The following is a 26,904-nucleotide window of genomic DNA, read 5'->3' on the forward strand; positions in this document are numbered from 1 at the left end:
AAATGAACAGGTGGGTCTGTGTTCCCAAAAACTCTATTTCTAAAAACTGACAGTTGGCTGGATATGGCCCGTGGACCATAGTTTACCGACCCTTGGTTTAAAACCATTGCTAGGGTATACCCAAACAAAACATACTCAACCCGACTGTTAGGCTTTTATTATTTCCTGAGTGAACTGTTACACAATTTCCCCTCTCTTGTCTCATGTCGCCAACTTCACTCCCCTAAATACTCCACTCAACACAGCTGCCAGAGTGAGCTTATGTTTTAACACTATGCCACTGCTATTCTTACAACTCTTCAGTGACTTAGCACTACTCATAGAAAAGGCGTCCATACTTCTGAGCACAATATAAAAGGCTCTTTGTGTTCCATCCCCAGCTTTAGCCTCCCGACTTATCCCCCACCACATCTCTACCTCCCCTTCCCTACCTTTTATGCTGAAGCAATACTGAATTATGCTTAACACACCATGCTATTGTGTCTCTGTTCCTTTGCACATGTTGTTCTTTCTGCCTAAAATGCCTGCCCCACCAGGAAACACGTTCACCCAGAAATTCCTCTGTGAAAGCTCCTCTCACTTGATAAGCTGACTGCACCTGACACCTTTTCGCTTTCTTACCTTGAATGTACTTTCTATTACTGTATGTGGAGGATTAGACTGTGAGCTGCTCAAGGGAGGAAATGGGAGCAGTAACCCTTAGCATAGTGTCTGGCATACAGTAGGCTAAATAAATCCATTGACTGAAAGTCACCAAAAGGTATCATAAATGATACATTACTATTAATATTTCTTTTTTTTTTTTTTCGGCCATGCCATGGGGCTTATTGGATCTCAGCTCTCCAACCAGGGACTGAACCTGGGCCATGACAGTAAAAGCACCAAGTCCTAATCACTGGACCACCAGGGAATTCCTGATACATTACTAGTTCAAGAAGGAAGAGAACACATCATTCTTGAAAGGGAGAAAAAAATTTTTTTGAAGAAAGTGGTGGTACATGAGTCAGGTATGAAAATTTTTTGAAGAAAGTGGTGGTACATGAGTCAGGTATCAAAAAGATAAGTAGGGACTTCCCTGGCTGTCCAGTGGTTAAGACTCTGTGCTTCCAATGCAGGGGGTGTGGGTTCGATTTCTGGTCAGGGAACTAAGATTCCATATGCTTTGTGGCACAGCCAAAAAAGAACAAAAGAAAAGATAAGCAACATAGAGGGTAAAGATTCTCAGTAAAGCATAAAAAAAAAAAAAAGCAACATCAGAGAAGTAGTAAAATACATTACTATATGATGACTGGTAAATATTTCAGCTTGGCTGAAGTGTATGAAGAATAACTGAGAACACATCAAGAAGGGCCAATTTAAGGTCATGTCTAAAAGGACCTTAAAGACCAGGCTAAGACATCTGTTCTTTGTTCTGTAGATCATGGTTAGTTGCTGAAAGGTTCTGAAGAGAATGCTATGAAACAGGAAGATTAATCAAACAGAAGATCAGTGGTGCAATGAGATCTGAAAGATACTGTCAAGATAGAACAGACAAAATCTGGCAAATAACTTGAGGGAGGACACAGTAGGGGCTTCCCTGGTGGCTCAGAGGTTAAAGTGTCTGCCTGCAATGCAGGAGACCTGGGTTCGATCCCTGGGTCAGGAAGAGGATGCAGTAGACTGGTAGAAATCAAAGATAATCTTGGATTTTTAAGCCTAGGAAATTGGGATAAATAGGGAAGTAGGAGCAGGAAGGAAAGTAGTAAAAAAAAAAAAAAAAAGTGAATTTGGTTTTGGAATATTAAATCCGAGACCTGATAAAACATCCAGGTATAAAACTGAAAGTGGGAGAAATACACTTTTAAAAGATGAGACACAAATCTGGGAGTCATCAAACTACAGGGGTAAGTAAAACCTGAAGAGAAGGGATGACAAAGGATTAAATGCACTTTATCAAGCTTTATTTACCAAAATAAAAGTATCCTTTGTATGTATTTCTCCTAAAGCATCAATAACATTATTGTATTAATTTGCAAACACATCCATTTCCCTGTCTATTCTTTGTGGGAAGAGGCTGTGTTTCATTACCTTTGTGTCTCCAGCTTAATACTTTGAAAACAGCAAGCAGGTATTTAATATAATTCTAGCATGCAGGACATCCAACTTCCTATGACATGTTACAAGTCAACACAGCACAAGTTTTTAAACAATTCTTCAGAATCACCATCTTCACATATCTGCATCAAATGGGGGCAACCTAAGTTAAATGGGTCAGTAGTTTCCACGGGGCAGGTGCTACCATTATCTTTTTTCCAACTACTCTGAAGACGTAGCAGTTGACAATTAATTAATACCTTTCATCATGTCTGTTCTCCATCAAAAGTCAGTCAGTATTAGTCTGGCCCTTGGAATGCTTGAAAGAAGAGGAAGAATACTAGCACAGGACTTACAGGGCTGTAGACTCCTAATCTGGCAGTTGATTTACTGACCTTTATGTGTCTATTCATAGCAGTGGACTGTGCTGCTCGCACCAGACCCTCCAGTTCAGCGCCGCTGAAGTTCTTGGTCTCTACGGCCAGTTCTTTAATGTCTACGTCAGCAGAGAGTAACTGATGCCCTCTCATCCTTGCTGTATGGATGTGAAGGATCTGTAATCGGCCTTTCTCATCTGGTAAGCCTGATAACATTGGAAATAAAATAGATAATTATAATCCTAATGCTTTTCTTATAGCCACTCAAGTATATAAATATCTGCTTTTCATGATATACAAGTTTTCTAACAAATATTAAGGTATATGATTTTGCTCCTGCTAATGAACTCTAATTACAACCCCCTACCCCAATCAGTGACAGAGCTATTTACCTATCTCCATTTTAACTTCCAGTCTTCCAGGTCGAAGGAGAGCCTCATCGATCAGATCTGGTCTGTTGGTCATTCCTGAGCACAGGTGTTAAACAATACACAAATGATCAGAATTCAAAAATAAGATAAAATGCCCTTTTAGCATATGCAAGAATAGTTGCAAGAATTTCCCTGACAAGCTAAGAGGACAATTTTAAAAAAGTCAAATAGAAAAGCAATGATTTTCAAAAATACCATTTGTTCTTAACCTAAGAAATATATCTGGGGACTTTGCCTTAGTATTTCACTACTGTATACACCAGTGGAATATAAATGTAATGAAAGCATCAAATATTTAAAAAGAAAAGTTTAGGTTCAAACGGCGTAGGTAAGCTGTCAAAGTGAGAGGGGGGCAATGTGAACATCTATCTGACCTCAAGATCCCTTCCCTTTTTTGTAGGCGAAAGGTGTTCAACCTTCATAAATAGCATAATTTGTGTTTTTTTTCAAAGTCAACTTAAGAAGAACTTCAGTACATAAGCAGTTAAAAGTAAGTTATAATAGGGATGCACGATCTGCCCTGGCCTGCACAGAACCTGAAGAACCTCTGAGGACCCTTGGAGGCCCACAGAAACCAATGTGAAAGCCACCACTTACACAGTGCTGCCTTTTTCATCTGTTAACTACAAGTTTAAAGCCATGAGTCACTAGAACTCATCTTTCATTTGTCTTCTTGTGACTTGTTGTTATTGTTCGGTCGCTAAGCTGCGTCCGACTCTTTATGACCCCATGTACTGCATCATGCCAGGCTTCTCTGTCCCTCACTATCTCCCGGAGTTTGCCCAACTTTGCCTAGAGTTTGCCCAGAGTTTGTTTATTGTGGCTAGACATTAAAACAATGAAATTCTTCAATATCACTTGATTCTAATTTGGCAACACTGGCCAAAATGTTTGTATAAAATTGCAGGTAAATTTTATATGTAATTACATATAAAAATTACACTCAAAAATTACATATAAAATTACAAGCTACACAAATCTGAATTTAGAACCTGTGTATCTAATATTTTTGAAATCACAGTACTTTATTTTTTTAATTAAGCAAACATACCAATGACTAAGATGTTGTTCAGTTGCTCTACGCCATCAATTTTGGACAGCAGCTGGTTGACAACGGTGTCATGAACCCCTGTGCTACCAGCCATGCTCCCCCTCTGCTTGCAGATGGCATCAATTTCATCAAAGATGATGATGTGCAAACCACTGTTAGCACCAAGCTAGTAAGGGAAGAAATTACATTAAAGGTCATAATTTGAATATATTATTAAACAAGGCAATCAAGAAAGCAAAACAAAGCTTTCACTCCATTTGACTATTAAATATAGCAAGTATAATCATGGCTGCTGCCCTGTCAAAGGTGGAACTGCAGTCTAAGAATTCTGCAAAATGAAAAGGCATTCCAGACCTCATATTTAACAGAAATAAAATGAAAACATACACTATATACTGATATAAGTGAATATCCATCATACCTATTCATTCACACACATTTCTTACCTCATTCTTTGAAAGAACTCTCAAACATTTCTTAATTCCATGAATTTCAACTCATTCCCATTTTCCCTGAGTTTTGGTGAGAGGATAGCCCCCAAAGCAGTAGGCTTAATGTTTCTCATAGTATATAGCTAAAGAGGAACTCCACTCAGAGGTGGACTGGAAATTGGACAAACGGGAGAAGGTACTGAACTTGATTCATACCCAGTTATATCACATGAAAAGAGATTGCTTCTTCTGAACAGTGAAGTGAGAAAAGCGACATGATTTATCAAAAGAACACAGTCAAGCAGGTGCTGTTTCCTCTACATCGTGATTTGTTTTATTTTGTTGGATATAGAGTCATGATGAAAAAGAAATCGGTTTATATATTTTGAACTTCTAATAGATGCAGATACTTTTAAATGCCAACAGTGATTAGGTTAAGTTATCACGAACCTTCTAGCAATTTATATTTAAGTAATTAAGTCTCTTGTCAGGAACCAAAGGCAGAAGTGCATTGTAGAGACTTTTTTTTAAAACCATTAGGAATTAGTAAAACAAACAGGTGAAAATAAACATAACCTAAATATAACAACACATGGACAAAATCAATGATGGCCATGAGATTCAAAATTAAATATGACTGGTATTCACTAAACCTCGAGCAAGGATATCATTTTTTTTAATAGACAAAATTTTGATTATGAAAGTATTAGATGTTAACTAAGCAAAAGTTATAAAACAAATAGAAATAAGTTAAAAATAAATTATCAATATATCACTTAAAGATAAATGCTGTTAACATTCTTTAGATTTGTTTTTAATTTATCTTAATTAAAAAATTGGAAACTCATTACATCTTTCATTTGCTTGAACATTAACTGTTTCTTCTTTAAAAATCTAAATTTATTATGTTTGGTTCTAACTGCAAAATACATGATCACTATAAAAACTTGGAAAAATACCAAAAAATGTAAAGAAATCACAATCATCCAAAATCAACTAGCAAGAAATAACTGATATTAATTTGGTACTACTTCAAAGTTTGCATTCCTTTTTTCAGTTCAGGTATCAGTATTTTAAGCTCTTTCCCATGCCTATAAGTATACATTATAATTTTTATATTACAATGTATACAACTATACAATTTTTAATGCCCCTATATTTCATCGTATGACTGGTTTCATAATTTAATTCCTCTATTCCACATTAATTCTTTATTGTCACAGACTTAGTAATTTCTAAGTTTTTTGCATTATAAAAGCTGTTGCAATGAACATTTTTATATTGAAATCTTTGACAATACTTCATGAAGGCAAATTGTTAAAAGGTGTGTTGAGTATTTTAATGCTCTTGAAATAGGCTTTCAAATCTTTTCTAGATAGGTTTTATCATTTTATAATAATCCTACCACAGTATATAACACTGCCTATCTTGATATATCCCCACAAGTAAAAAGTAGTTCCCAAACTGACAGATGAATAATGGTATTTTTCAATCATTTTTAATTGGCACTTGTCTAATTACTGATGGGGTTGGTACTTTTTAAAATCATATATATATATATTTTTTACCATTGTCAACTTTTCTCTTATTACTCGTTCATGTCCTCTGCACATTTTTCTGTTGGGATTTAATAATTTTTATCAATATATAAAAATTCTTTATACATTTAAGGGTATTATTGTATTTGTTATACATATTTTATCCCAGTTTGCCCTTTGGCTTTTAATTTTACTTATGGTATATTTTGGCTTCCCTGATAGCTCAGTTGGTAAAGAATCCACCTGCAATGCAGGAGACTCTGGTTTTATTCCTGGGTTAGGAAGATCCCCTGGAGAAGGGAAAGACCACCCACTCCACTATTCTGGCCTAGAGAATTCCATAGACTGTATAGTCCATGGGGTAGCAAAGACTTGGACACGACTGAACGACTTTCACTCATGGTATATTTTTGATAAATGAAAGGGTTTTTAAAAATGTATTTTTACTATTTAAGCAGCCAACATTATCAATTTTTATTTTTATGATGTTTTCTGTTACTTTTATCTTTAAAATCTTCCCCTATTACAGACACTGGTAGTCACCTACATTTTATTCTCTTGTAAATTTTTACTTTATGTATAATTCTTTAATCTATCTGAAGTTTAATTTTTATATATGATACAAACCAGGTGGTTCAGTGGTAAAGAATCTGCCCACCAATGCAAGAGATGCAGGTTCGATCCCTTGGTTGGGAAGATTCCCTGGAGAAGGACATGACAACCCACTCCAATATTCTCGCTTGGAAAATCCCATGGACAGCAGGGCCTGGAGGGCTACAGTCCATGGAGTCACAGGAGTTGCACACGACTTAGTGACTGAGCACACACACACAAGAATCCAAGTAATTCTTCAAATATTTAGCTGATCCAAAATTGTTGACTCAATAATCCTTTCTTCATCAAGACACTATTTCTATCAGGCTTTATATTTTTACATATGATAGGTATTTTCAGCCTATACTATGGACAGTAGCAGCTGGGGCAAACTCTTTCTCTCCATACCTTTTTCTTCTTTATTATAACTGTCTTGCTTACTTTCAACCATGGTTGCTGCCCCATGATTATTAGAATCCTTCTACTAGAGTAAAAATACGTTCTCCAACTAAAAACAAACAAAAAGCCAAGTTTTGACTGAAATTGGATTTAATCTCTAAATTAGTTTAGGAAGTACTGACATGTTTATTCAGTTCTAAATATATCTCTCCAACTATTTAAGGCTTTTATGTCTCCCAATAAAGTTTTGTACTTTTTGTCATATAAATTTCTTCTTGAAGATTCCTATTTATGGTTTTTGGTTACAATCATGAAATGGGCTTTTCACATTATATTTCAGAAACAGTATATATGTAGAAATGATAATAATTTTTTGTATTTATTTTATATCTGACACTTTACTCTTATTTATGCTTTTTTTAGTTGATTTTTTTTAATGTTCTATGTAGACAATCATATTATCTACAAGCACAACTTTGTGCCCTCCTACACAACAGGTATTCTTCTTGTGGGGTATGAGAAATTATTCCTGAGCAAAGGCAAATAGAAGGAGAAAGAGAAGAACTAACAGATAAGAATTCAGATGCATGCAGGGCCACTTGAGCAGAAGGCTAAGGGGGAAATCCAGGCCCTATAAAGGGGATAATAAAATTTACCTAACATGAGAAACAATAATTACAGTACTGTCACAAGAGGGACTAAAATCCAGAAACAGGCCTTTCTAATGAAGCAGAGAAGATCAAACACACACACACACACACACGCGCGCGCGCACACGCACACACACACACACACAACTGCAAAAGCAGAATGCTCTTTATACAAGATGATTTTAATCCTGACTTTAGGATGGAAAAGGAGAAACACGCAGTTGGAAGGTCAGCGAGAAACAATGGAACGTAAATGAGGTGAACACACTCTTTACGAGACTTTTGGTGACAGGAGTAGTGATGACTGAAAAACAAAAGTCTTAGGTTTGGTTACTGCCTGCAAGAGGAAAGGGGAAGTAACAGCAATCGTTAATAAATTACCTGTGATTACGATAAGAAAGCTTCAGAAGGGAAAAGATGGAAGGGAAAAAAATTCTTTTTTAAGTTTCTACCATGAGAAGACTGAAGTGTTAACAGGACATCTAGTTAGAAATGTCTTCCAGATAACAAGATATAAACTGAACAAAAGAGGATAGAAAGATAGATGTGAAAGTTACCTACAAATGGCAGAGTATAGCAGCAAATGAGATTCTGTAAGGAGATGAATCATATAATTAAGCTGGAGGAATATAAAAGCCAGACAGATTCTGGGCTACAGTACCAGAAGATGATTCCAGTAAAGTCAACCCAAAGAAAACAGGATCAGGAAAACATGACAAAGATGAAAGATGAAATGCTGTATCAGAAGGAGGAAGAAAAATGGTTCTAAAAATGACCTGAAGGAAATTGGGAAGGATCTAAAACACACCTGAATATATACTTAAAAAAAATAAAAACCAGATAAAACATAGTATGATCAAGCAAGTCCCATCCTGGGTTTACAACAGCTCTGCTCGTAACTGCCCCAAACTAGAATCAACCCAAATGCCCTCTAGCGGGTGAGTGGATAAACAAACTATGGTACATCCACATGATGGAATATTACTCAAGAGTACAAAGGGATGTTTGATACATGTGACAACTAAGATGAAAGCTCAAAGGCAATATGCTGAGTGAAAGAAGCCATTCTCAGAAGGTTACATACTATGGTCCCATTTATATGACACTCAAAAAAGCAAAAGTATAGGGATAGACAACCAATTAGTAGTTACCAAGAGTTATTAGCAAAGGGACAGCACAGGTGAATCCTGCGAGGTGATGTAAATGTTCTGCATCTAGATTTTGGTGATTACATGAAACTATACATGTCAAAATTCATAAAAGGGGACACATCAAAATTCATAAAATTCAGAAAAGTTAGTTTTACTTCATAATAAAAAATATAACATCTTATCACACATTCTATTATTCATTATTTGGAATACTGTTCATTCTTTAATGCATTCTTATGCAAGATGACAGTCATGTGTTCATCAAGGTTTTCAAAATTTAACTAAGCTTCATTATATTTTTTTTCCGGAATATAACTTACAAACTGTTCTCCTTCCACAATGTTTTAAAACTAAAGTCTGAAAAAATAACTTAATTTCTCAGTTATTGCCTTATTTATTGAACAGTTATCTAAAGATAAATGATAGCTTGTTGCTTAAAAAAACTTCAACACCAAAACCTATTCACCTTTCTATCTGTAGAGAAGATAGAGAATGAAGAATTGAAACTACAGTCTTAGCTTTGCCAAAAAATTCTAGACAGTACAGTATTAATTCTTGTTGTCTTCAATAAAAGACAAGGACACTCCTGTCTGTGACTGAAAAGCTGTGAGATTTTATGCTATTTTTTTTAAAGACACCTTTATTCAAGGTTGTCTGTCAATACAGCATAAAACAAAAAGCTGTTATAATGTATGAATTTTGCTGTCAATGTGCCTTATGTTACCACTGGAATCATGACTTCCTTCTCAGTCCAACCTCAAAAATCATCTGTATGGAAGGGAAGCCAGAGACAATAAGAACACTGTGTTTGATTTAATGATCACAGGAGCAATCTTCCCTAAACATAATTCAGTACAATTCTGACCTTTTCAGAACCTTGCTAATCTTGAGACTTGTCATCAGGTCCCTTCCCCCAACCTAGGGAGTACAATAACATCAATTTCTACAGGTGCGTTATTTAAATAAAGGCAAGTTCTTATTGTAATAAATTAGGAATTGGGTAAGGAAGATGTCAAGATTAATGTTCACAGATTAATATAGTTGAATCATCAATAAACCCTTTACCAAAAAGTTTAAAGTTGCATAATGCAATCCTCTTCAATTCACTGACTTCTAGCTCTGTTCTTATCTGCAAAGTCTTCCCCCACAGAAACAGCTGATGCCATTGAGCCCCTGGCAACAGCCTTGGAAAATGGCTGTTCTATATTTAGCTAGTTTGACCTATATGCAAGTGTTCGTCTTTGTCAGCCTTGTCCGTCCAGAATCACAGAGGTGATGCTTTTCTTTATTATGTAACACATATATACTCTCCATGGGGTCATTAGCTGAATACACCAAGCCATTTCTGGGTGTAAGAATTGAGAAAAGTATTTCAGAAAAACCTAGCTATGATTAATACCTGCCTAGAAATTCTTTGCCAACTCAGTTTGATTATTAAGTGTCATATTTAAACTGTCTGCAAGTTTCAAATCAGCAACAATGATACCTACGTGGTTATGTAGAAACTATCACAACAGATCTTATAAAATGCTTCTCACCTGCACCTGATGTTTAATCCTCAGTATACCATTAGAGTCCATTAGAAACACAATTTTTATTTTTAATTTTCTTTGTTAAGCAGTATTAGTATTTATAAAAATTGATATCGCATGTTTTTTTCCCCTAGAAGTCTGCTACAGGAACAAAAAGGGGGGAAATTTATTTATTTTTTGGCTATGCCCCATGGCATGTAGAATCTTAGTTCTCCAACCAGTTATTGAACTTGTACCCCATGCTCTGGAAGTGCAGAGTCTTAACCACTGGACCACCAGAGAAGTTTCAGAAATCATGTTTTTTAAAAAATAGAACAAAACTCATTCTGGGAACTCCCTGGTGGTCCAGCGATTGGGACTCTGCACTCACTGGGCCCAGGTGAGATCCCTGGATAGGCAAACTAGGATCCCACAAGCTAGGCAGCACAGTCAAAATAAAATAAAATTCATTCTATCTTCCAATTACTGTATGGATCCATTGGATCTTTTTTATAAATCTAAGATATATTACGGAGAAGGCGGTGGCAACCCACTTCAGTACTCTTGCCTGGAAAATCCCATGGACAGAGGAGCCTGGTAGGCTGCAGTCCATGGGGTCGCTAGGAGTCGGGCATGACTGAGCGACTTTACTTTCACTTTTCACTTTCATGCATTGGAGAAGGAAATGGCAACCCACTCCAGTGTTCTTGCCTGGAGGATCCCAGGGACAGAGGAACCTAGTGGGCTGCCGTCTATGGGGTCACACAGAGTCAGACACGACTGAAGTGACTTAGCAACAAGATATATTATGCTATTTCAACATTCTAGAAATTATGTCATCATTACTCATCAATTAGTCCTAATTATGCTAAAGAAAGATTAAAATAATAAAAAAATGAAAGAATGAGGTATTTCTCTGAAGGATGATGCAATAGTGAAATAAATATCAGATAACATCAATTTTCAGCATTTTTACTGTGTGGCCCAAAGTATTATATCTGCTTTCAAAAAGGTATAAAAGAAGTCTAGACACCATCCACTATCTTTGTTGCATGATTTTAGCTTTAACTGAACACAGTTCAGATTTTTTTATTCTATGGCTGTAACGGCAAAGAAAAGAAAATCAACAGAGGAAAACATTCTGCTATTGGATAAATCTAGATGAATACCAAGAGTGAGACAGCAGCACCTGAGATGCTAAGAAAGATGATGAAATGGATCATCTGAGTAAATCTGACTATGTACCTTTAGATGATGGTATCCTAATAAACTGTCTCAAACTCAAGGATGAATAAGACAACAGATGCTGAAGGCAGGTATTACAAAATACCAAGAAGAAATAGATGATGTAGACATTAAAAAATTAGACTGGTCATTAAAAAGCTGTATACAAACCTAAAAAGAAAAATATTTTGCAATTACAGTGTCTGATGGCCATCCTCTTTTCAAAAAAATTATAAGCCAAATTAAAAAAAAATTCTTCAAGTATTGTCTTGATGACACAAGTAGAAGAACCAGAAGTAATGATGAACTATAATCTATGAGGGATATCATTTGAAATTTACAATCAGTGTACAAGTTCATGCATGACAACTGATGAACAGTTACATTCAGAGGGTCCTGCCCATTTTGGATATATATTAGTATCTATCGATCAGTCAATAGATGTCTCCAAAATCAAGAAAATATGGGATAAAAATTTAGTTTTCTATATTTAAGCTCTTATTAAATAGTTTAATAGTCTTTGCTTCCCTTTATTTTTATGTTTGTAAATGATCTGTAAATCAACTTACAAGTAATTTTTAAAAAGGAGTTCTTTCAATCCAGATAGAAATGGTAATGACTATTTTTCGTGGTATTTTGAGCTGTACAAAGATATTTGAAACAAAAACTACTGTAGTGTTAGGGATGAAATCCCTCGTGGCTCAGACGGTAAAGAATCTGAACGCAATGTGGGAGACCTGGGTTCGATCCCTGGGTAAGGAAGATCCCCTGGAGAAGGGCATGGGAACCCAGTCAAGTATGCTTGTCTGGAGAATTCCATGGACAGGGAGCCTGGTGGGCTATGGTCCATGGGATCGCAAAGAGTCAGACACGACTGAGCAACTGACACAAGGACACAAGGGATGAATGCAAAACTGAATTGGCTCCGGGACTGTCCGAAGAGTTGAGATCAGTTATTAGACTTGCAGTAATATACTAGGACCCAATGCAGCTGAGACAGCTGGAAACCTGAATATGAACAAGAACTTATTGGAATGCAGGGGAGAAAACCACCTTGGGTAAAACTGAAATGATTAAACACCCAACAAATAGATCTGAAGCAGGAGAAGGGCTGTTATAAAGGCAATGTTTAAAACTTATTTTTACCACCAAAAAAAATCAGAAAAAGTATAAAATGACAGTTTAATAGTACTAGATTAAAAAAAAAGATGTTATTATGTTTCTGGTGTTATTCATATTGGCCCACGTACATCTGTTATTTATTTTAATGTCTAAGATGATATTCTATTTCCTACTGGGAAGAATCAAGATGTCTCTACTTTTCCCCCAACTGCATATAGTACAACCAACATTCTGATACGTGTAATTTTGTGCATAAGTGCAAGAGTATTTCTCTAGGGTAGTTGTCTTGAAGTAGAGCACTCATGGGTCATGGGGTTTGCGCATCTTGACATACTCCTTTTCCCATTTGGAACCAGTCTGTTGTTCCATGTCCAGTTCTAACTGTTGCTTCCTGACCTGCAGATAGGTTTCTCAAGAGGCACGTTCAGGTGGTCTGGTATTCCCATCTCTTTCAGAATTTTCCAGTTTATTGTGATCCACACAGTCAAAGGCTTTGGCATAGTCAATAAAGCAGAAATAGATGTTTTTCTGGAACTCTCTTCCTTTTTCCATGATCCAGCGGATGTTGGCCATTTGATCTCTGGTTTTCTGCCTTTTCTAAAACCAGCTTGAACATCTGGAAGTTCACGGTTCACGTACTGCTGAAGCCTGGCTTGGAGAATTTTGAGCATTACTTTACTAGCGTGTGAGATGAGTGCAATTGTGCGGTAGTTTGAGCATTCTTTGGCATTGCCTTTCTTTGGGACTGGGATGAAAACTGACCTTTTCTCATCCTGTGGCCACTGCTGAGTTTTCCAAATGTGCTGGCATATTGAGTGCAGCCCTTTCACAGCATCATCTTTCAGGATTTGAAAGAGCTCAACTGGAATTCCATCACCTCCACTAGCTTTGTTCGTAGTGATACTTCCTAAGGCCCACTTGACTTCACATTCCAGGATGTCTGGCTCTAGGTATGTGATCACACCATTGGGATTATCTGGGTCGTGGAGCTCTTTTTTGTACAGTTCTTCTGTGTATTCTTGCCACCTGTTCTTAATATCTTCTGCTTCTGTTAGGTCCATACCATTTCTGTCCTTTATTGAGCCCATCTTTGCCTGAAATGTTCCCTTGGTATCTCTAATTTTCTTGAAGAGATCTCTAGTCTTTGCCATTCTGTTGTTTTCCTCTATTTCTTTGCACTGATCACTGAGGAAGGTTTTCTTATCTCTCCTTGCTCTTCTTTGGAACGCTGCATTCAGATGCTTATATCTTTCCTTTTCTCCTTTGCTTTTCGCTTCTCTTCTTTTCACAGCTATTTGTAAGGCCTCCTCAGACAGCCAGTTTGCTTTTTTGCATTTCCTTTCCATGGGGATGGTCTTGATCCCTGTCTCTTGTACAATGTCAGGAACCTCCATCCATAGTTCATCAGGCACTCTATCAGATCTAGTCCCTTAAATCTATTTGTCACTTCCACTGTATAATCATAAGGGATTTGATTTAGGTCATACCTGAATGGTCTAGTGGTTTTCCCCACTTTCTCCAATTTCAGTCTGAATTTGGCAATAAGGAGTTCATGATCTGAGCCACAGTCAGCTCCCGGTCTTGTTTTTACTGACTATATAGAGCCTCTTACTTCTTATATAGGAGTTATTACAGAGAATTCATTATAGAAGATGCCAATTCTTTGTGGATTATATGGACTTTAAATATCTTCTCTAGTTTGAGACATTTGTATTTAGTGTAATTTGACAAAGAATTTTCTTTATATCAATGTAACCAAATTAACATTTTTTTCCATGTCTTTGATTTCTCTGTATTAAAGAAATTCATTCCTAGCATCAATTCTTAAAGCTTTTCCCTATATTTCTAAAACTTTTCTTTTGTAAGTTTTAATTTTGTTTTTTGAAAATCCATTTTGTAATTTTGTATGAAGTGAGATAAGGACTACACTTTATCTTTCTCCACAAAGACAATGATCTCAGTCCCATTTATGGAACAGTATACTATTTCCCCTCTGATTTGTATTGCCACTTTTCACATAATAAGTTCTTCTTATGTTCCTCAGTTTCTTCGGTCTGTTTTTACATGCATATATAAAACTGTTTCAATTACCGGGCTTCCCTGGGGGCTCAGTGGGAAAGAATCCACCTGTCAATGCAGGATACACGGTTCAATCTCTGGTCCAGGAAGATCCCACGTGCTGTGGAGGAACTAAGCCTGTGCATCACAACTACTGAGCCCGCGCAGTAGGGCCCAGGAATTGCAACTACTGACGCCTACATGCCTAGAGCCCACGCTCCACAACTAGAGAAGCCATGCAATGAGAAGCCCATGCACTGCAGCTAGAGAACAGCCTTTGAAGCAACAAAGACCCAGCACAGCCCTCCCCCAAAAGAAAAATGTAGGAAAAAAGAAATTGTTTCAATTACTACAGCTTTCCAGTAAGTTCTGATACCTGAATAAGTAAGTTTTCATTATTCTCCAAAATTTCCATGACACTTCAAGCATCCAAATTAAAAAGTTGTTAAATTCCAAAAAATTCATGTTACACTTGACTGGAAAAGCACTTACAGATTAATATGGGCAGAAATGTCATTTTTATGATATGTTAGGATTCCCATATGAACATGTTCTATCTTACCATTTACTAGCTCTTGAAAATTCAAAACTGTTTATAATTTTATCCTTTATTTTTCCTGTTAAGATTTAATCCTAGTTATCTTATCATTCTGACTGCTGTTGTAAGTTAAATCTTTTTTTAAAGTTACATTTTCAGTGTCTTCACACTTTGAGTCATGTTATTCCCTTCCTGCTTGTTAAGTATTTGAGTTTTATTTATTCCTTCCTCAGCTCCCCCTTATGCCTTGAAAAGCTTGAGAACTATATACAATTTTCATATAAACATATGACTTAAGTTTTATGTTAATTAACATCAGCATCTTCTTCCCAAATAATACAAGGATCCTATATGAATTCAACCCACTTACCACATGGTTTGTTCTGTATTTTAGCTCTATCCTTAAAATATATATGTACTGATCATCATCATCATTTTGTACATTGAAAGCTTATTAAATTTTCCTCTTTTAAACCTTTTTATTGTGAAATAAGGCATACCCAGAGGGAAATGTCCCCAAATGTGTATGTATGTCTGAAGGAATTGTCACAAAATGAGCATCCATGTAACCTTAACAGGAACTAGAATAGTGCCAGCATCCTGCAGTGTCTCCTTACCACCATTCCCCAACACCCCTCAACCATCATGCCTCAAAGGCACCACAGTCTGATTTTTATGGTAACTATTTCTTTCCTTTATAGTTTTACCAAGTAAGGAACACGTATCATAAAACACTATACTTTAGTGGAGCTTTATATAAATGAAATCATACAGCACAGATGATCCTTTCTTGTCTGATTTCTTTTGCTCAACGTTCATTTGTGATATCTACAAATATGAATAGCTATGTGTACAGCCAGGCTTCCCTGGTAGCTCAGCTGGTAAAGAATCCACCTGCAATGCAGGAGACCCTGGTTCAATTCCCGGGTTGGGAAGATCCACTGGAAAAGGGACAGGCTACCCACTCCAACATTTTTGGGTCTCCCTGGTTGGCTCAGCTGGTAAAGAATCTGCAATGTGGGAGACCTGGGTTTGATCCCTGGATTGAGAAGATACCTGGAGAAGGGAAGGGCTATACCCACTCCAGTATTCTGGCCTGGAGAATTCCATGGACTATATAGTCCATAGGTTGCCATAGTCTGTTTACTTTTATTATAATACAGTAATTTATTGTATATTTATATGACTGTGAATTCTAGGTTGACAAGTTACTCTCTTAAAAAAAGGCATTTAACTGATTTCTGATTTTCATCGTTTCTGTTGAGAAGACAAAGTGTGAAAGTGTAAGTCACTCAGTCATGTCTGACTCTTTGCAATCCCATGGACTATACAGTCCATGGAATTCTCCAGGCCAAAAGACTGCAGTGGTAGCCATTCTCCAGGGGATTGTCCCAACCCAGGAATTGAACCCAGGTCTCCTGCACTGCAGGCAGGTTCTTTACCAGCTAAGTCACTGAGAAGACAAGTGCCATCTATTTCTGCTTATTGAAAAATAATTCACTTTTTTCCTCTAGTTGTTTTTAAGATTTCTTTTTTTTTGTTTTCAGCTGTTTAATAACGATCATCTATACATGCAGAATTCTTTGGTATTTCTCTTGCTTGAGGTTCATATGCTGGAACCCATGGACTGATGTTCTTCATCAGTTTTAGAAAATTCTAAACCTCTTTTTCTTCAAATACTGCTTTTGCTCTGTTCTCTTTCTCCTGACTTTTTGGAAATTTAAATATGTGCACTAGACCTTGTTATGGTTTTATCTCTATTGCCTTTCATCCTTTGTTTCTGGTTATTTTCGTTTAACATCTTTTGGTTCACTAATTCTCTCTTTGGATGTGTCTAATCTGTTGCTTCAATATGAGTTAATTTACTTACTTTCTCATTCTCAGAATTTCCACTTGATTTTTTTTGTAACATTTTCCAATGCTCTGCCATAATTTTCAATCTTTTTTCTCTCTGAATGTGGTAAGTATACTTAAAATACTATACCTGAGAATTCCAATATCTTGAGGCCCAATTTCTATCATCTTTTGTTTTTCTTTGTGTGTGTTCACGTCTTTGTGTATCTGATTCCTTTTGATTATAAGCCTGGCACTGCATTTGCAAACTACAGAAGCAGTTTATGACCTTACATGACACTATCTTACTCCAGGAAGGATGTACAATTCTGTCAAATGCCGGGGTCACTAATCGTTTAGGAACCCTCAGACTAATTTTAGAGAATGACACAATTCAAAGCTTATCTGTAGCCTCTATTAGAACATGTCTACTTCTGGTTAACATTTGCTCCTATGGTGTAGCCTTTCATGGTCCCAACTCAAAAGTGAGCAGGTTCATCAAGAGTCCCCTCTTTGTGGGCCATGGGCTCTAATCTCTTTTCCCCTTACATTCACTCACTAGCCAGTCAAAAGGGTTACAGAGCTGTTTAGCAACTCTCTCCAGAATTGGCTCATTTCTCCAGAGGAACAGTGACCCCATACACTGGGACCTTTTCCCCCTGGGCCTCCATTCTCCCCATAGATCTTGTACGCTCTTGATGCCTCCAAGCAAAAAAATAAATAAATAAAACTTTTCGTTGAGCCTTTCTGGTAGTGTTCAGTGGCAGGCACAATTTAAATTACCTAATCTGCAACTACCAGAAGTTAAAGTTCCACATTTTATCTACATTTTCACCAATTTCATTGCTCACCATTGTTTCTAGTACCCAATCCACTCCTTCTAGGTTCAATATTTTTCAGTCTCAAGTACATCCTGCTTCACATTCTTCCAACAAGCTTCTGTGACTTGTTGGAAACTTCTAATAGTTAATTCTATTAGACTTTATCTGAAAAAATACCTTCATTCTATCTTAATCCTGAATGAGAATTAAACTGGATATAAAATTTTAAGTTGACAGTTATTTTCACTTAGCTCTGTGAAGATATCTTTCCACTGTTTTCTGATCTCTCTTGCTATTGTTAAAAACTTTACTGTCAACATAATGGATATCTCTTTGGATGTCATCATCATTTCTTCATTGCTAATACTAAGACATTTCTCTTTTTGCTTTGGCATTCTCCAGTTTCACTACAACGCATCTACATATAAGTTAATTTTTACTTTTCCCATTTGAACTCATGGGCTACATGAATTTAGGTATTTATAAATCTAAGTTTTTTTAAAATCAATTCTAGAACATTTTCAGCCACTCTATTTTTGAATATTGCCTCTATACTATTCTATTTGGGTTTCTTATTTTAGTTCTGTTATCTCAATTTCTCTTTCATACTTTCCATCTCTGTATCTCTCTGTGCCACATTCTGGGTGATTTCTTTAGATCTATTCTTCTGTTTATCACTTCTCTCTTCAGCTGAAGCTACTGCTTATGCTGAACCTAGTTGCTGCTGCTGCTGCTAAGTCGCTTCAGTCGTATCCAACTCTGTGCGACCCCACAGACGGCAGCCCACCAGGCTCCCCCGTCCCTGGGATTCTCCAGGCAAGAACACTGGAGTGGGTTGCCATTTCCTTCTCCAGTGCATGAAAATGAAAAGTGAAAGTGAAGTCGCTCAGTCGTGTCCGACTCTTAGCAACCCCATGGACTGCAGCCTACCAGGCTCCTCCGTCCATGGGATTTTCCAGGCAAGAGTACTGGAGTGGGGTGCCATTGCCTTCTCCAGCTGAACCTAGTTGCTGAGTTTTAAATTTTGATGATGTTTCTATTTATTGGAAATATTTTAGCTTTCCCTGTGAGAAGCTCCTGTAGCCTGGGTTTGGTGGAGGACCCTTTGGGGTGTTCTTTTATCTAACACCTCTATGTGGGATCATTAATCCAGGATTCATTTTAAAATTAACTTCCCAATTTGGGGACCTCAAAGTATATTGGTGGTGTGCATATGTACGTCTCCCCCCGCCACCTCCTAAGCGTGAGCCAAAGACCCATGGTTTAGAATGTGAGATTCCTTAGCTTCCACTCTAGAACCCAGGCAAATAGTTGAACAATTCTGTCATTTCTCTGTTGGTAGGGAAATAATTTCTAGTCATTTCTCTCCACTGATGATACCGTCACTTAGGAGGTCCCAGTTCCTAGTCCACATCTTAAGTAAGTTCAAGGGCTCATTTTATGCCCCCTTGTTGTTGTTCAGTCACCCAGTCATGTCTAACTCTTTGCAACCCATGAACCACAGCATGCCAGGCCTCGCTGTCCTTCACCATCTCCCAAAGTTTGCCCAAGTTCATGTCCAATGCACCAGTGATACCATCTAACCATTTCATCCTCTGACGCCCTCATCTTCTGCCTTCAATATTTTCCAGTGTCAGGGACTTTGCCAATGAGTCAGCTAGTGGATGCTAAAACTCAAAGGCACACATTACCAGCACCAAAAAAGGAAGCTCATTATCTTTAGCACTTTAATTTCCAGTTTTCTTTTAATTTATGAAGACATTTCTTTCCCGAGAGCTCAACTGTTCTTCTGAAAATATTTTAATTATATTTTACCCAGCATTTGAAGATTTTTGTATGTTTTCATGCTTTCTAGTCTACTGTATTTCCAGAACCAGAAATCTCATGACATTGTTTTTCAACTTTTCTTTAATGAAACAAATACATTAATACTAGTATATTAGTCAAGGTTTTCCAGAGAAACAGAATCAACACATCTATAGATGTATTCTATCTATTCTATTGGTGCTTTAAAAAAATATATTTATTCTAGACCTAGATTTATCTTTTTACCTATCTAGAGATTAATTGGAGAAGGCAATGGTAACCCACTCCAGTACTCTTGCCTGGAAAATCCCATGGATGGAGGAGCCTGGTAGGCTGCAGTCCATGGGGTCGCTAAGAGTCGGACATGACTGAGCGACTTCACTTTCACTTTTCATTTTTATGCATTGGAGAAGGAAATGGCAACCCACTCCAGTGTTCTTGCCTGGAGAATCCCAGGGACGGGGGAGCCTGGTGGGCTGCCGTCTATGGGGTCGCAGAGTCGGACACAACTGAAGCAACTTAGCAGTAGCAGTAGCAGCAGAGATTAATTATAAGGAACTTGTTAACAGAATTATGGGAACTGACAAGTCTTACTATCTGTACTGGGTGAGCTGGAGACACAAGAGAGCCAATGGTGTGGCTCTCTCATCCAAAGGCCTGTAAGTTTGAGAGCCAGGAAGAGTGGGTGTTTCAGTTTGAGTCTGAAGGCAGAAAAAAACTGATGTCCCAGCTCAGGGCAGTCAGGCAAAAGGAAATTCCCTCTTACTCAAGTGAGGGTAAGCCTTTTTCTTCTTTTCAGGTCTTCAACTGATGGCATATTAGCAAGGACAACTGCTTTACTTAGTCTACAGATTCAAATGGTAAACACAACCCAACCAAAACAATGTTTGACTGATGTCTGGGCACCCTAGGGCCCAGAAAACTAACACAAAATTAGCCATCCTAATTAGTAAACTCTGGTTTGATTTTTAGTTAATTTTATTTTATTTTTCTAAGATCCAAATCAAATTTTCCTTTGTGACCTAACAGCTTATACCTGTCATTCTACAGCTGAGTTGGGTCAGTGGTAAGTAAACTAGCTTTCTGCACAAGAACTTTACACATACATAATTCTATAAGTCTCTTTATGGATTTAACTTCTCTCTTTTATGATAAATGAGTTCAAGACTCTAGAAGTAATGTGAAACAAAAGTGTCACTTAAAAAGATATTCATGATATGTTCTGGGAAAACTTTTGGCTTATATCACCATCCATCTTTGTATTCTAAACATGTGGATACTGACATCTGCTCACAACATGTAACTCTCCCATAATCCCAGGTTAGTGACATAACTCGGTTCTAAATAAATTTTACTTACAATTTCTTCAAACTGTAAATTATGGCAACATGTTTTACACCAGAACTTTGGGTTTCAATCATCACATAAATGACAACAAACTTTTACTAAATTATATTAGCATTACCCTCCTTTGCTCCTCTTCAGCATCAGCAAAGAGTTTACGAATGTTAGCCTCTGACTCTCCCACATATTTGTTGAGAATTTCCGGCCCGTTGACCACTTTAGGCTCTCTTGCATTCAACATCTTGCCAATCTGTCGAGCCAACAGAGTCTTACCACAACCTGGAGGCCCGTATAACAGGATGCCTTTAACATGTTTGCAGCCTAAAAGGAAAAGAGAACAGTCTTACATCAACTAAGTAAGTAAGACATCAAGATTTCCTTTCTTCATATGCATGTTAGGAAAAATACAGCAATTGCATTAACATACATTAATATCCAGGTGCTATAAACATAACAAGAACAAACTAAAGCTCTTTTTAAAATAGAATATTCTACAAACAATTCCTACACCAGTACCAATAGTTGAGGGGGAAAGCTGCCAATTAAAGGTCTTTGGAAAAGTATATCTGAATTATGATTTAGTTTAGAACAAATACTTTTAACTGTGAAAATGTCTCTTTGACTTAAATACCTAATTAGGAACTATTACTTCTTTTTCATTATCCTTCACTTTAAAGCTAGCAGGGGAAAAAGAGATCTGTTTTCAGGCAAATTTAACTCAACACAAATCTATTATGATACAATAGCTATGGAAACTATATCTTAGTCATAGAAATTACAGGTCTGCCTGTCAATACAAGTACTAGAAGAAAGGGCAGACATGTCTGAGTTGGGTGGGGACTGAGCAATCCACAGGATCCAGATGGATGTTACAGACTTTGTGGATAAAGCTGAATGCCCTATTTCACAGGACTATGCCAAGTGAGAAACCTGCTTTTTAGAACCACCAAGAAGAAAATGAAGCTTCCAAAGAACAGTGTTCAATTCTTTTTGAGGCAACCATTGCTAAATGCATTAAAGGTATCATTAACAACAAAAAATAGCAAGACTGAATGACTTAAGACTCCCTAGAATTTCTTGAGCTCACTCTATGCAAGCATTTACTCCATTTCTGAAAATTAAGAGGAACTTTGGTTTCTGTTTATTCACTCTAGGAATTCTCACCTATCTTGCAGTTTCACACTTAAGATGCTTGACTCTTTTCTTATGAGTTTCTTTATACTACACCAAAAAAGCACTCTGTGAAATAATAAATTCTTAGATTTCAAGTGTTACACTCAAAACTACAGGTGAACAGGAAATTTTCTGGAAATGGAATATAGTTAAGTTTTTATGGAAAATGTTCTCATTTGGAATGAAACCTTAAAAAACTGTATCTTTAAGAAAATTATGACAATATATTTAATGACTCACATAAAGAAAACCACAAGATTCAACCAACTCTAACTAGAAATTTTAGATTCTGAGGAGGAAGATACTTGGTGTTGCCTGTATGGCCATTGCTTCTTTGTTTCAAAAAGGGACTCCCTTTTAAATTCTTGAAAGTGATGAGATCTATGCTTATGGTTAGACTTTTAGAGACAAGGGGAACTTGGTAGAAACATATGAAGGCTTAGATTATTAACCTTCTCATCAAGAGTAAGTTCATGTTTCAAGAACTGTAGCCTATAAAATGTCTTTGCCCTTCTCCCACCCTTGGGGCATAAGGGGTAAGGAGATAAGGGGATAAGCCTTGAGCTTCTCCTAGAGGCCAACACCACCAGGCACCCTCAGGATCCAATCTACTGGGACACATCTGAAGTGAACTCTGGAAGTTCACTTCAGTTCAGTCGCTCAGTCATGTCTAACTCTTTTGTGACCCCGTGGACTGCAGCACATCAGGCCTTCCTGTCCATCACCAACTCCCAGAATTTACTCAAATTCATGTCCACTGAGTTGGTGATGCTACCCAACCATCTCATCCTCTGTTGTCCCCTTCTCCCACCTTCAATCTTTCCCAGCATCAGGGACTTTTCAAATGAGTCAGTTCTTCGCATCAGGTGGCCAAGGTATTGGAGTTTCAGCTTCAGCATCAGTCCTTCCAATGAACACCCAGGACTGATCTTTAGGATGGACTGGTTGGATTTCCTTGCAGTCCAAGATACTCTCAAGAGTCTTCTCCAACACCACAATTCAAAAGCATCGATTCTTCAGCTTTTTTTTTCCTCAGGTGCTCAGCTTTCTTTACAGTCCAACTCTCACATCCACATATGACTACTGGAAAAAACATAGCCTTGACTAGACTGACCTTTGTTGGCAAAGTAATGTCTCTGGCTTTTAGTAAGCTGTCTAGGTTGGTCATAACTTTTCTTCCAAGGAGCAAGCGTCTTTTAATTTCATGGCTGAAGCCACCACCTGCAGTGATTTTGGAGCCCCTCAAAAATAAAGTCTATCACTGTTTCCACTGTTACCCCATCTATTTGCCATGAAGTGACAGGACCAGAAGCCATTGATATTAGTTTTCTGAATGTTGAGCTTTAAGCCAACTTTTTTACTCTCCTCATTCACTTTCATCAAGAGACTCTGTAGTTCTTCTTTGCTTTCTGCCATAAGGGTGGTGTCATCTGCATATCTGAGGTTATTGATATTTCTCCCAGCAATCTTAATTCCATCTTGTGCTTCATCCAGTCCAGTGTTTCTCATGATGTACTCTACATATAAGTTAAATAAGCAGGGTGACAATATACAGCCTTGATATACTCCTTTCCCTATTTGGAACCAGTCTGTTGTTCCATGTCCAGTTCTAACTGTTGCTTCCTGACCTGCATACAGATTTCTCAGGAGGCAGGTCAGGTGGTCTGGTATTTCCATCTCTTTCAGAATTTTCCACAGTTTGTGGTGATCCACACAGGCAAAGGCTTTGGCATAGTCAATAAAGCAGAAGTAGATGTTTTTCTGGAACTCTTCTTGTTTTTTTGATAATCCAATAGATGTTGGTAATCTGATCTCTGGTTCCTCTGCCTTTTCTAAAACCATCTTGAACATCTGGAAGTTCACGTTCACGTACTGTGGAAGCCTGGCTTGGAGAATTTTGAGCATTACTTTACTAGAGTGTGAGATGAGTGCAGTTGTATGGTAAGTTTGAGCACTCTTTGGCATTGCCTTTCTTTGGGAACTCTGGAAACTGGCTCATAATCTTCCACCCTAAGCCAAGCACTACTGTTTGACTTAAAACTATTTGTAAAAAACCATACCAGAGGAAAATGGAGGTGGTGGGAATGAAACAGGCACAAGGGGAGAAAACCCAGAAAGGAGAAAACAAAGACATGCTTCACACCTACAAAGTACCAGAGCTTAGCCCCATCTCCAGTCTCTTAACCTTCTCCAAGTTCCTCAACTTCCTCCTAACCACACTTCCTTCCAGTTAAGCCATACTTTCTTTCAAGGACTCTTGCTTCCTCGGCATTCTTACATTTCTGTTATACCTATCTCAGGAGCCCTGAACACAATATGACTTTACTGCACCTAAACATTGGCCACAGAGCAAGACCAGAGAAAATTACACCACTATGCTGACTGATATCCTAAGAGCTTCATGCTATCTGATTTCAGCTCTACTCTCACTGCTTCCTCAGTATTGTATGCCACCCCTCACTCGTTTCTGTTAATCTCCCATTCTCCTTAGTAATTATCCAGATCGTCACTGTTCTCTTCTCAAGTGCTACCCATGTCATTAATTCTTAGGGATGATTTAGATTTCTACTTTGCACATTAAAAAAAAAATCTATCAAGTATGAATTCTGTTTAGCTCCCTGCTTCCTTTTTTTTTTTTTTTTTTTTTAACACTGCAAATTTATTATCTAACAGTTCTTTAAGTCATAAGTTTGAGTGGGTTTGGGTAGCTCAGATCCATTTTTCATAAGACTGAAATCAAGGTGTGAGTCAGTGGGGTTTTGGGTAAAATCAGTTTCCAAGTATATGCAGGTTGTTGATAGAATCCATTTCCTTGTGACTGTAACACTGCGATTCCTGTTTCTTTGCTGGCTGTCAAGCTGGGGGTTCATCTTTTCTCCCAGAGGCTGCCTGTTTTCTTTTGATACTTTCCACATGGTCTCCCTCCAGTGAGTGACTGAGTTTCTCTTATGCTTCAGATCTCTTGAGCTTCTTTTTCTGACACATCTCTCTCTTCTGCCTTCCTCTTCTGCTTTAAGCTACCTTCTGTGATTATGTTAGGCCCACCCCGATAATTCAGGTTAATCTATCTTTTGACATGATTATTAGTAACCTTAATTACATATCCAGACTCTCTTTGCATCCCTGCTTCTTTATCTACAGATTTATCTGCAGACATCTCCATTCTCAACTTCACCAACTGTTCTCAGAGGAGGAGTTTCCTTCCTCTTCTCCAAGGTTTAAATTGCAATTATTTGTCTTTATACTTTCTTCTCTACTAGACTGTGAACTATTCAAGGCAGGTGCTGTCTCATCAATTCTGAATTGCAAACACTCAGCATTAATATCTAGCACATAATATATACTCAATAAATAGGTGAACAAGTAAATTGTTGACATCTTTCCTACAAAACTCAGAGAAAATGGGGGGCAAGAAGATGATTTTTAAAAAAAAAATTATTTGAAGCTCTTGTTTGAAAGTATTCATTTTGTATTTGAAGCTCTCCACAAAAGTATTTACTTTCATGGCTAAGATAATTTAAATACCTAAAAAAAAATGCCTTTGGAAACACTGGGACTTTACAAATTTGGCCAAACTACATAATATCTAAGTACTAGATTTTTAACTCTGTAACTCTGTTTTTGTATGTGGGAAATGCTCAATTTAATATGTTTTGAATTAAATTAACTCAGATGTTATGAAACGAATAACCCACAAGATATTACCATGAAATTTGAAAGAAAGAGATAATATGCACATCCATGGAACTTATATATAATCTATAATACAGATCTGTGAAATTATAGAATCTGTTCAATATAACATCAACAGGAACGTCATAAAAGCTCTAATCTGCATTAAAACCATCATTCTACCATCTTTTTTAGGATGCCAAGAAAGCACATCAAAAAATATACACTTACATGTGAAGATTTTAAAAAATCCACTTCCACAAAGGAAGCAGTTACCTGAATAAGCAGTGGAAATGGGACTTTGTTATTACTATTATTATCATAGCTTTTTCAACTTATTAAATAAGCATTGGTCTCTAATTTTAAATGAGTCATAAAACTCTTCATAAGTAATTTCATTCAACAAAAGTGTATTAAGCTCCTGTTTGGACTAGGCACGAAACGAGGTGTTTGGGATACAAACATGAAAAAGGCAGTCCATACCTGCAGGGCATTTCTGATTTAGTAGGAAAGACAGAAATAAAAATAAGTTATCTATAATATAATATGACATTATCAGAGATGTGCATGAAATGTTTTTGGAACCTAGCCAAGAGAGACTGATCTTGCCAGGGTGATGGCAGAAAATTAGGGATGGACACAGGGGAAGGGATAACACAGAGTCTGGGCCTTGGAGGATGGCTTGAGGTTCCTAGTTGGGCAAAGGAAGGGAAATGGCAGCCTAAAGACAGAGACCATCACTAGATCAGGCACGGCGGCATGGACCTAGAAGCTGTCCTCTCAAGACAGCCAGTCATCCCTTCCGTGGCTGGGAGCCTTGGAGGTGAGTGCCTGAATACAAGGTTGACAGGTTCCCAACTAAGACAGGCCTTAACACCATGCCAGGAGTTTTTAATCTGTTTTGTAAAAACCCAGAGGTTTCTAATCAGGGAGGCTACATAATGAGATGTGTGTTTAAAAGCTAACTCTGGTGGCAGAGCAGAGGAAGGACTAGAGAACAAAGACCAGAGGGTGGGAGTCTAGCTGGAGGAATGTTCTTAACCTTTTTCTGGGGACACTGCCTCACTGTCTGGCTTTGGGTTTTTTGCCAATTAAGCCTTCCTATCC

General features: G+C 37.4%; 1 protein-coding gene across 2 annotated transcripts in view; it reads right to left on the bottom strand.

Annotated features, from left to right (window-relative positions):
* NSF (N-ethylmaleimide sensitive factor, vesicle fusing ATPase) overlaps window positions 1–26,904 on the bottom strand; it is a 148,199-nt gene that overhangs the window by 52,358 nt on the left and 68,937 nt on the right. For both annotated transcript variants that reach the window (XM_027517364.1, XM_027517365.1), the window contains exons 9-12: window positions 21,074–21,273; window positions 3,933–4,098; window positions 2,843–2,917; window positions 2,469–2,656 (exon numbers count right to left, since the gene is read on the bottom strand). In XM_027517364.1, the coding sequence (XP_027373165.1) occupies window positions 2,469–2,656; window positions 2,843–2,917; window positions 3,933–4,098; window positions 21,074–21,273 (629 nt within the window). The remainder of the gene's footprint in view (window positions 1–2,468; window positions 2,657–2,842; window positions 2,918–3,932; window positions 4,099–21,073; window positions 21,274–26,904) is intronic.

This window comes from Bos indicus x Bos taurus, chromosome 19 (genome assembly GCF_003369695.1).
Source record: "Bos indicus x Bos taurus breed Angus x Brahman F1 hybrid chromosome 19, Bos_hybrid_MaternalHap_v2.0, whole genome shotgun sequence".
NCBI classification, from domain to species: domain Eukaryota; kingdom Metazoa; phylum Chordata; class Mammalia; order Artiodactyla; family Bovidae; genus Bos; species Bos indicus x Bos taurus.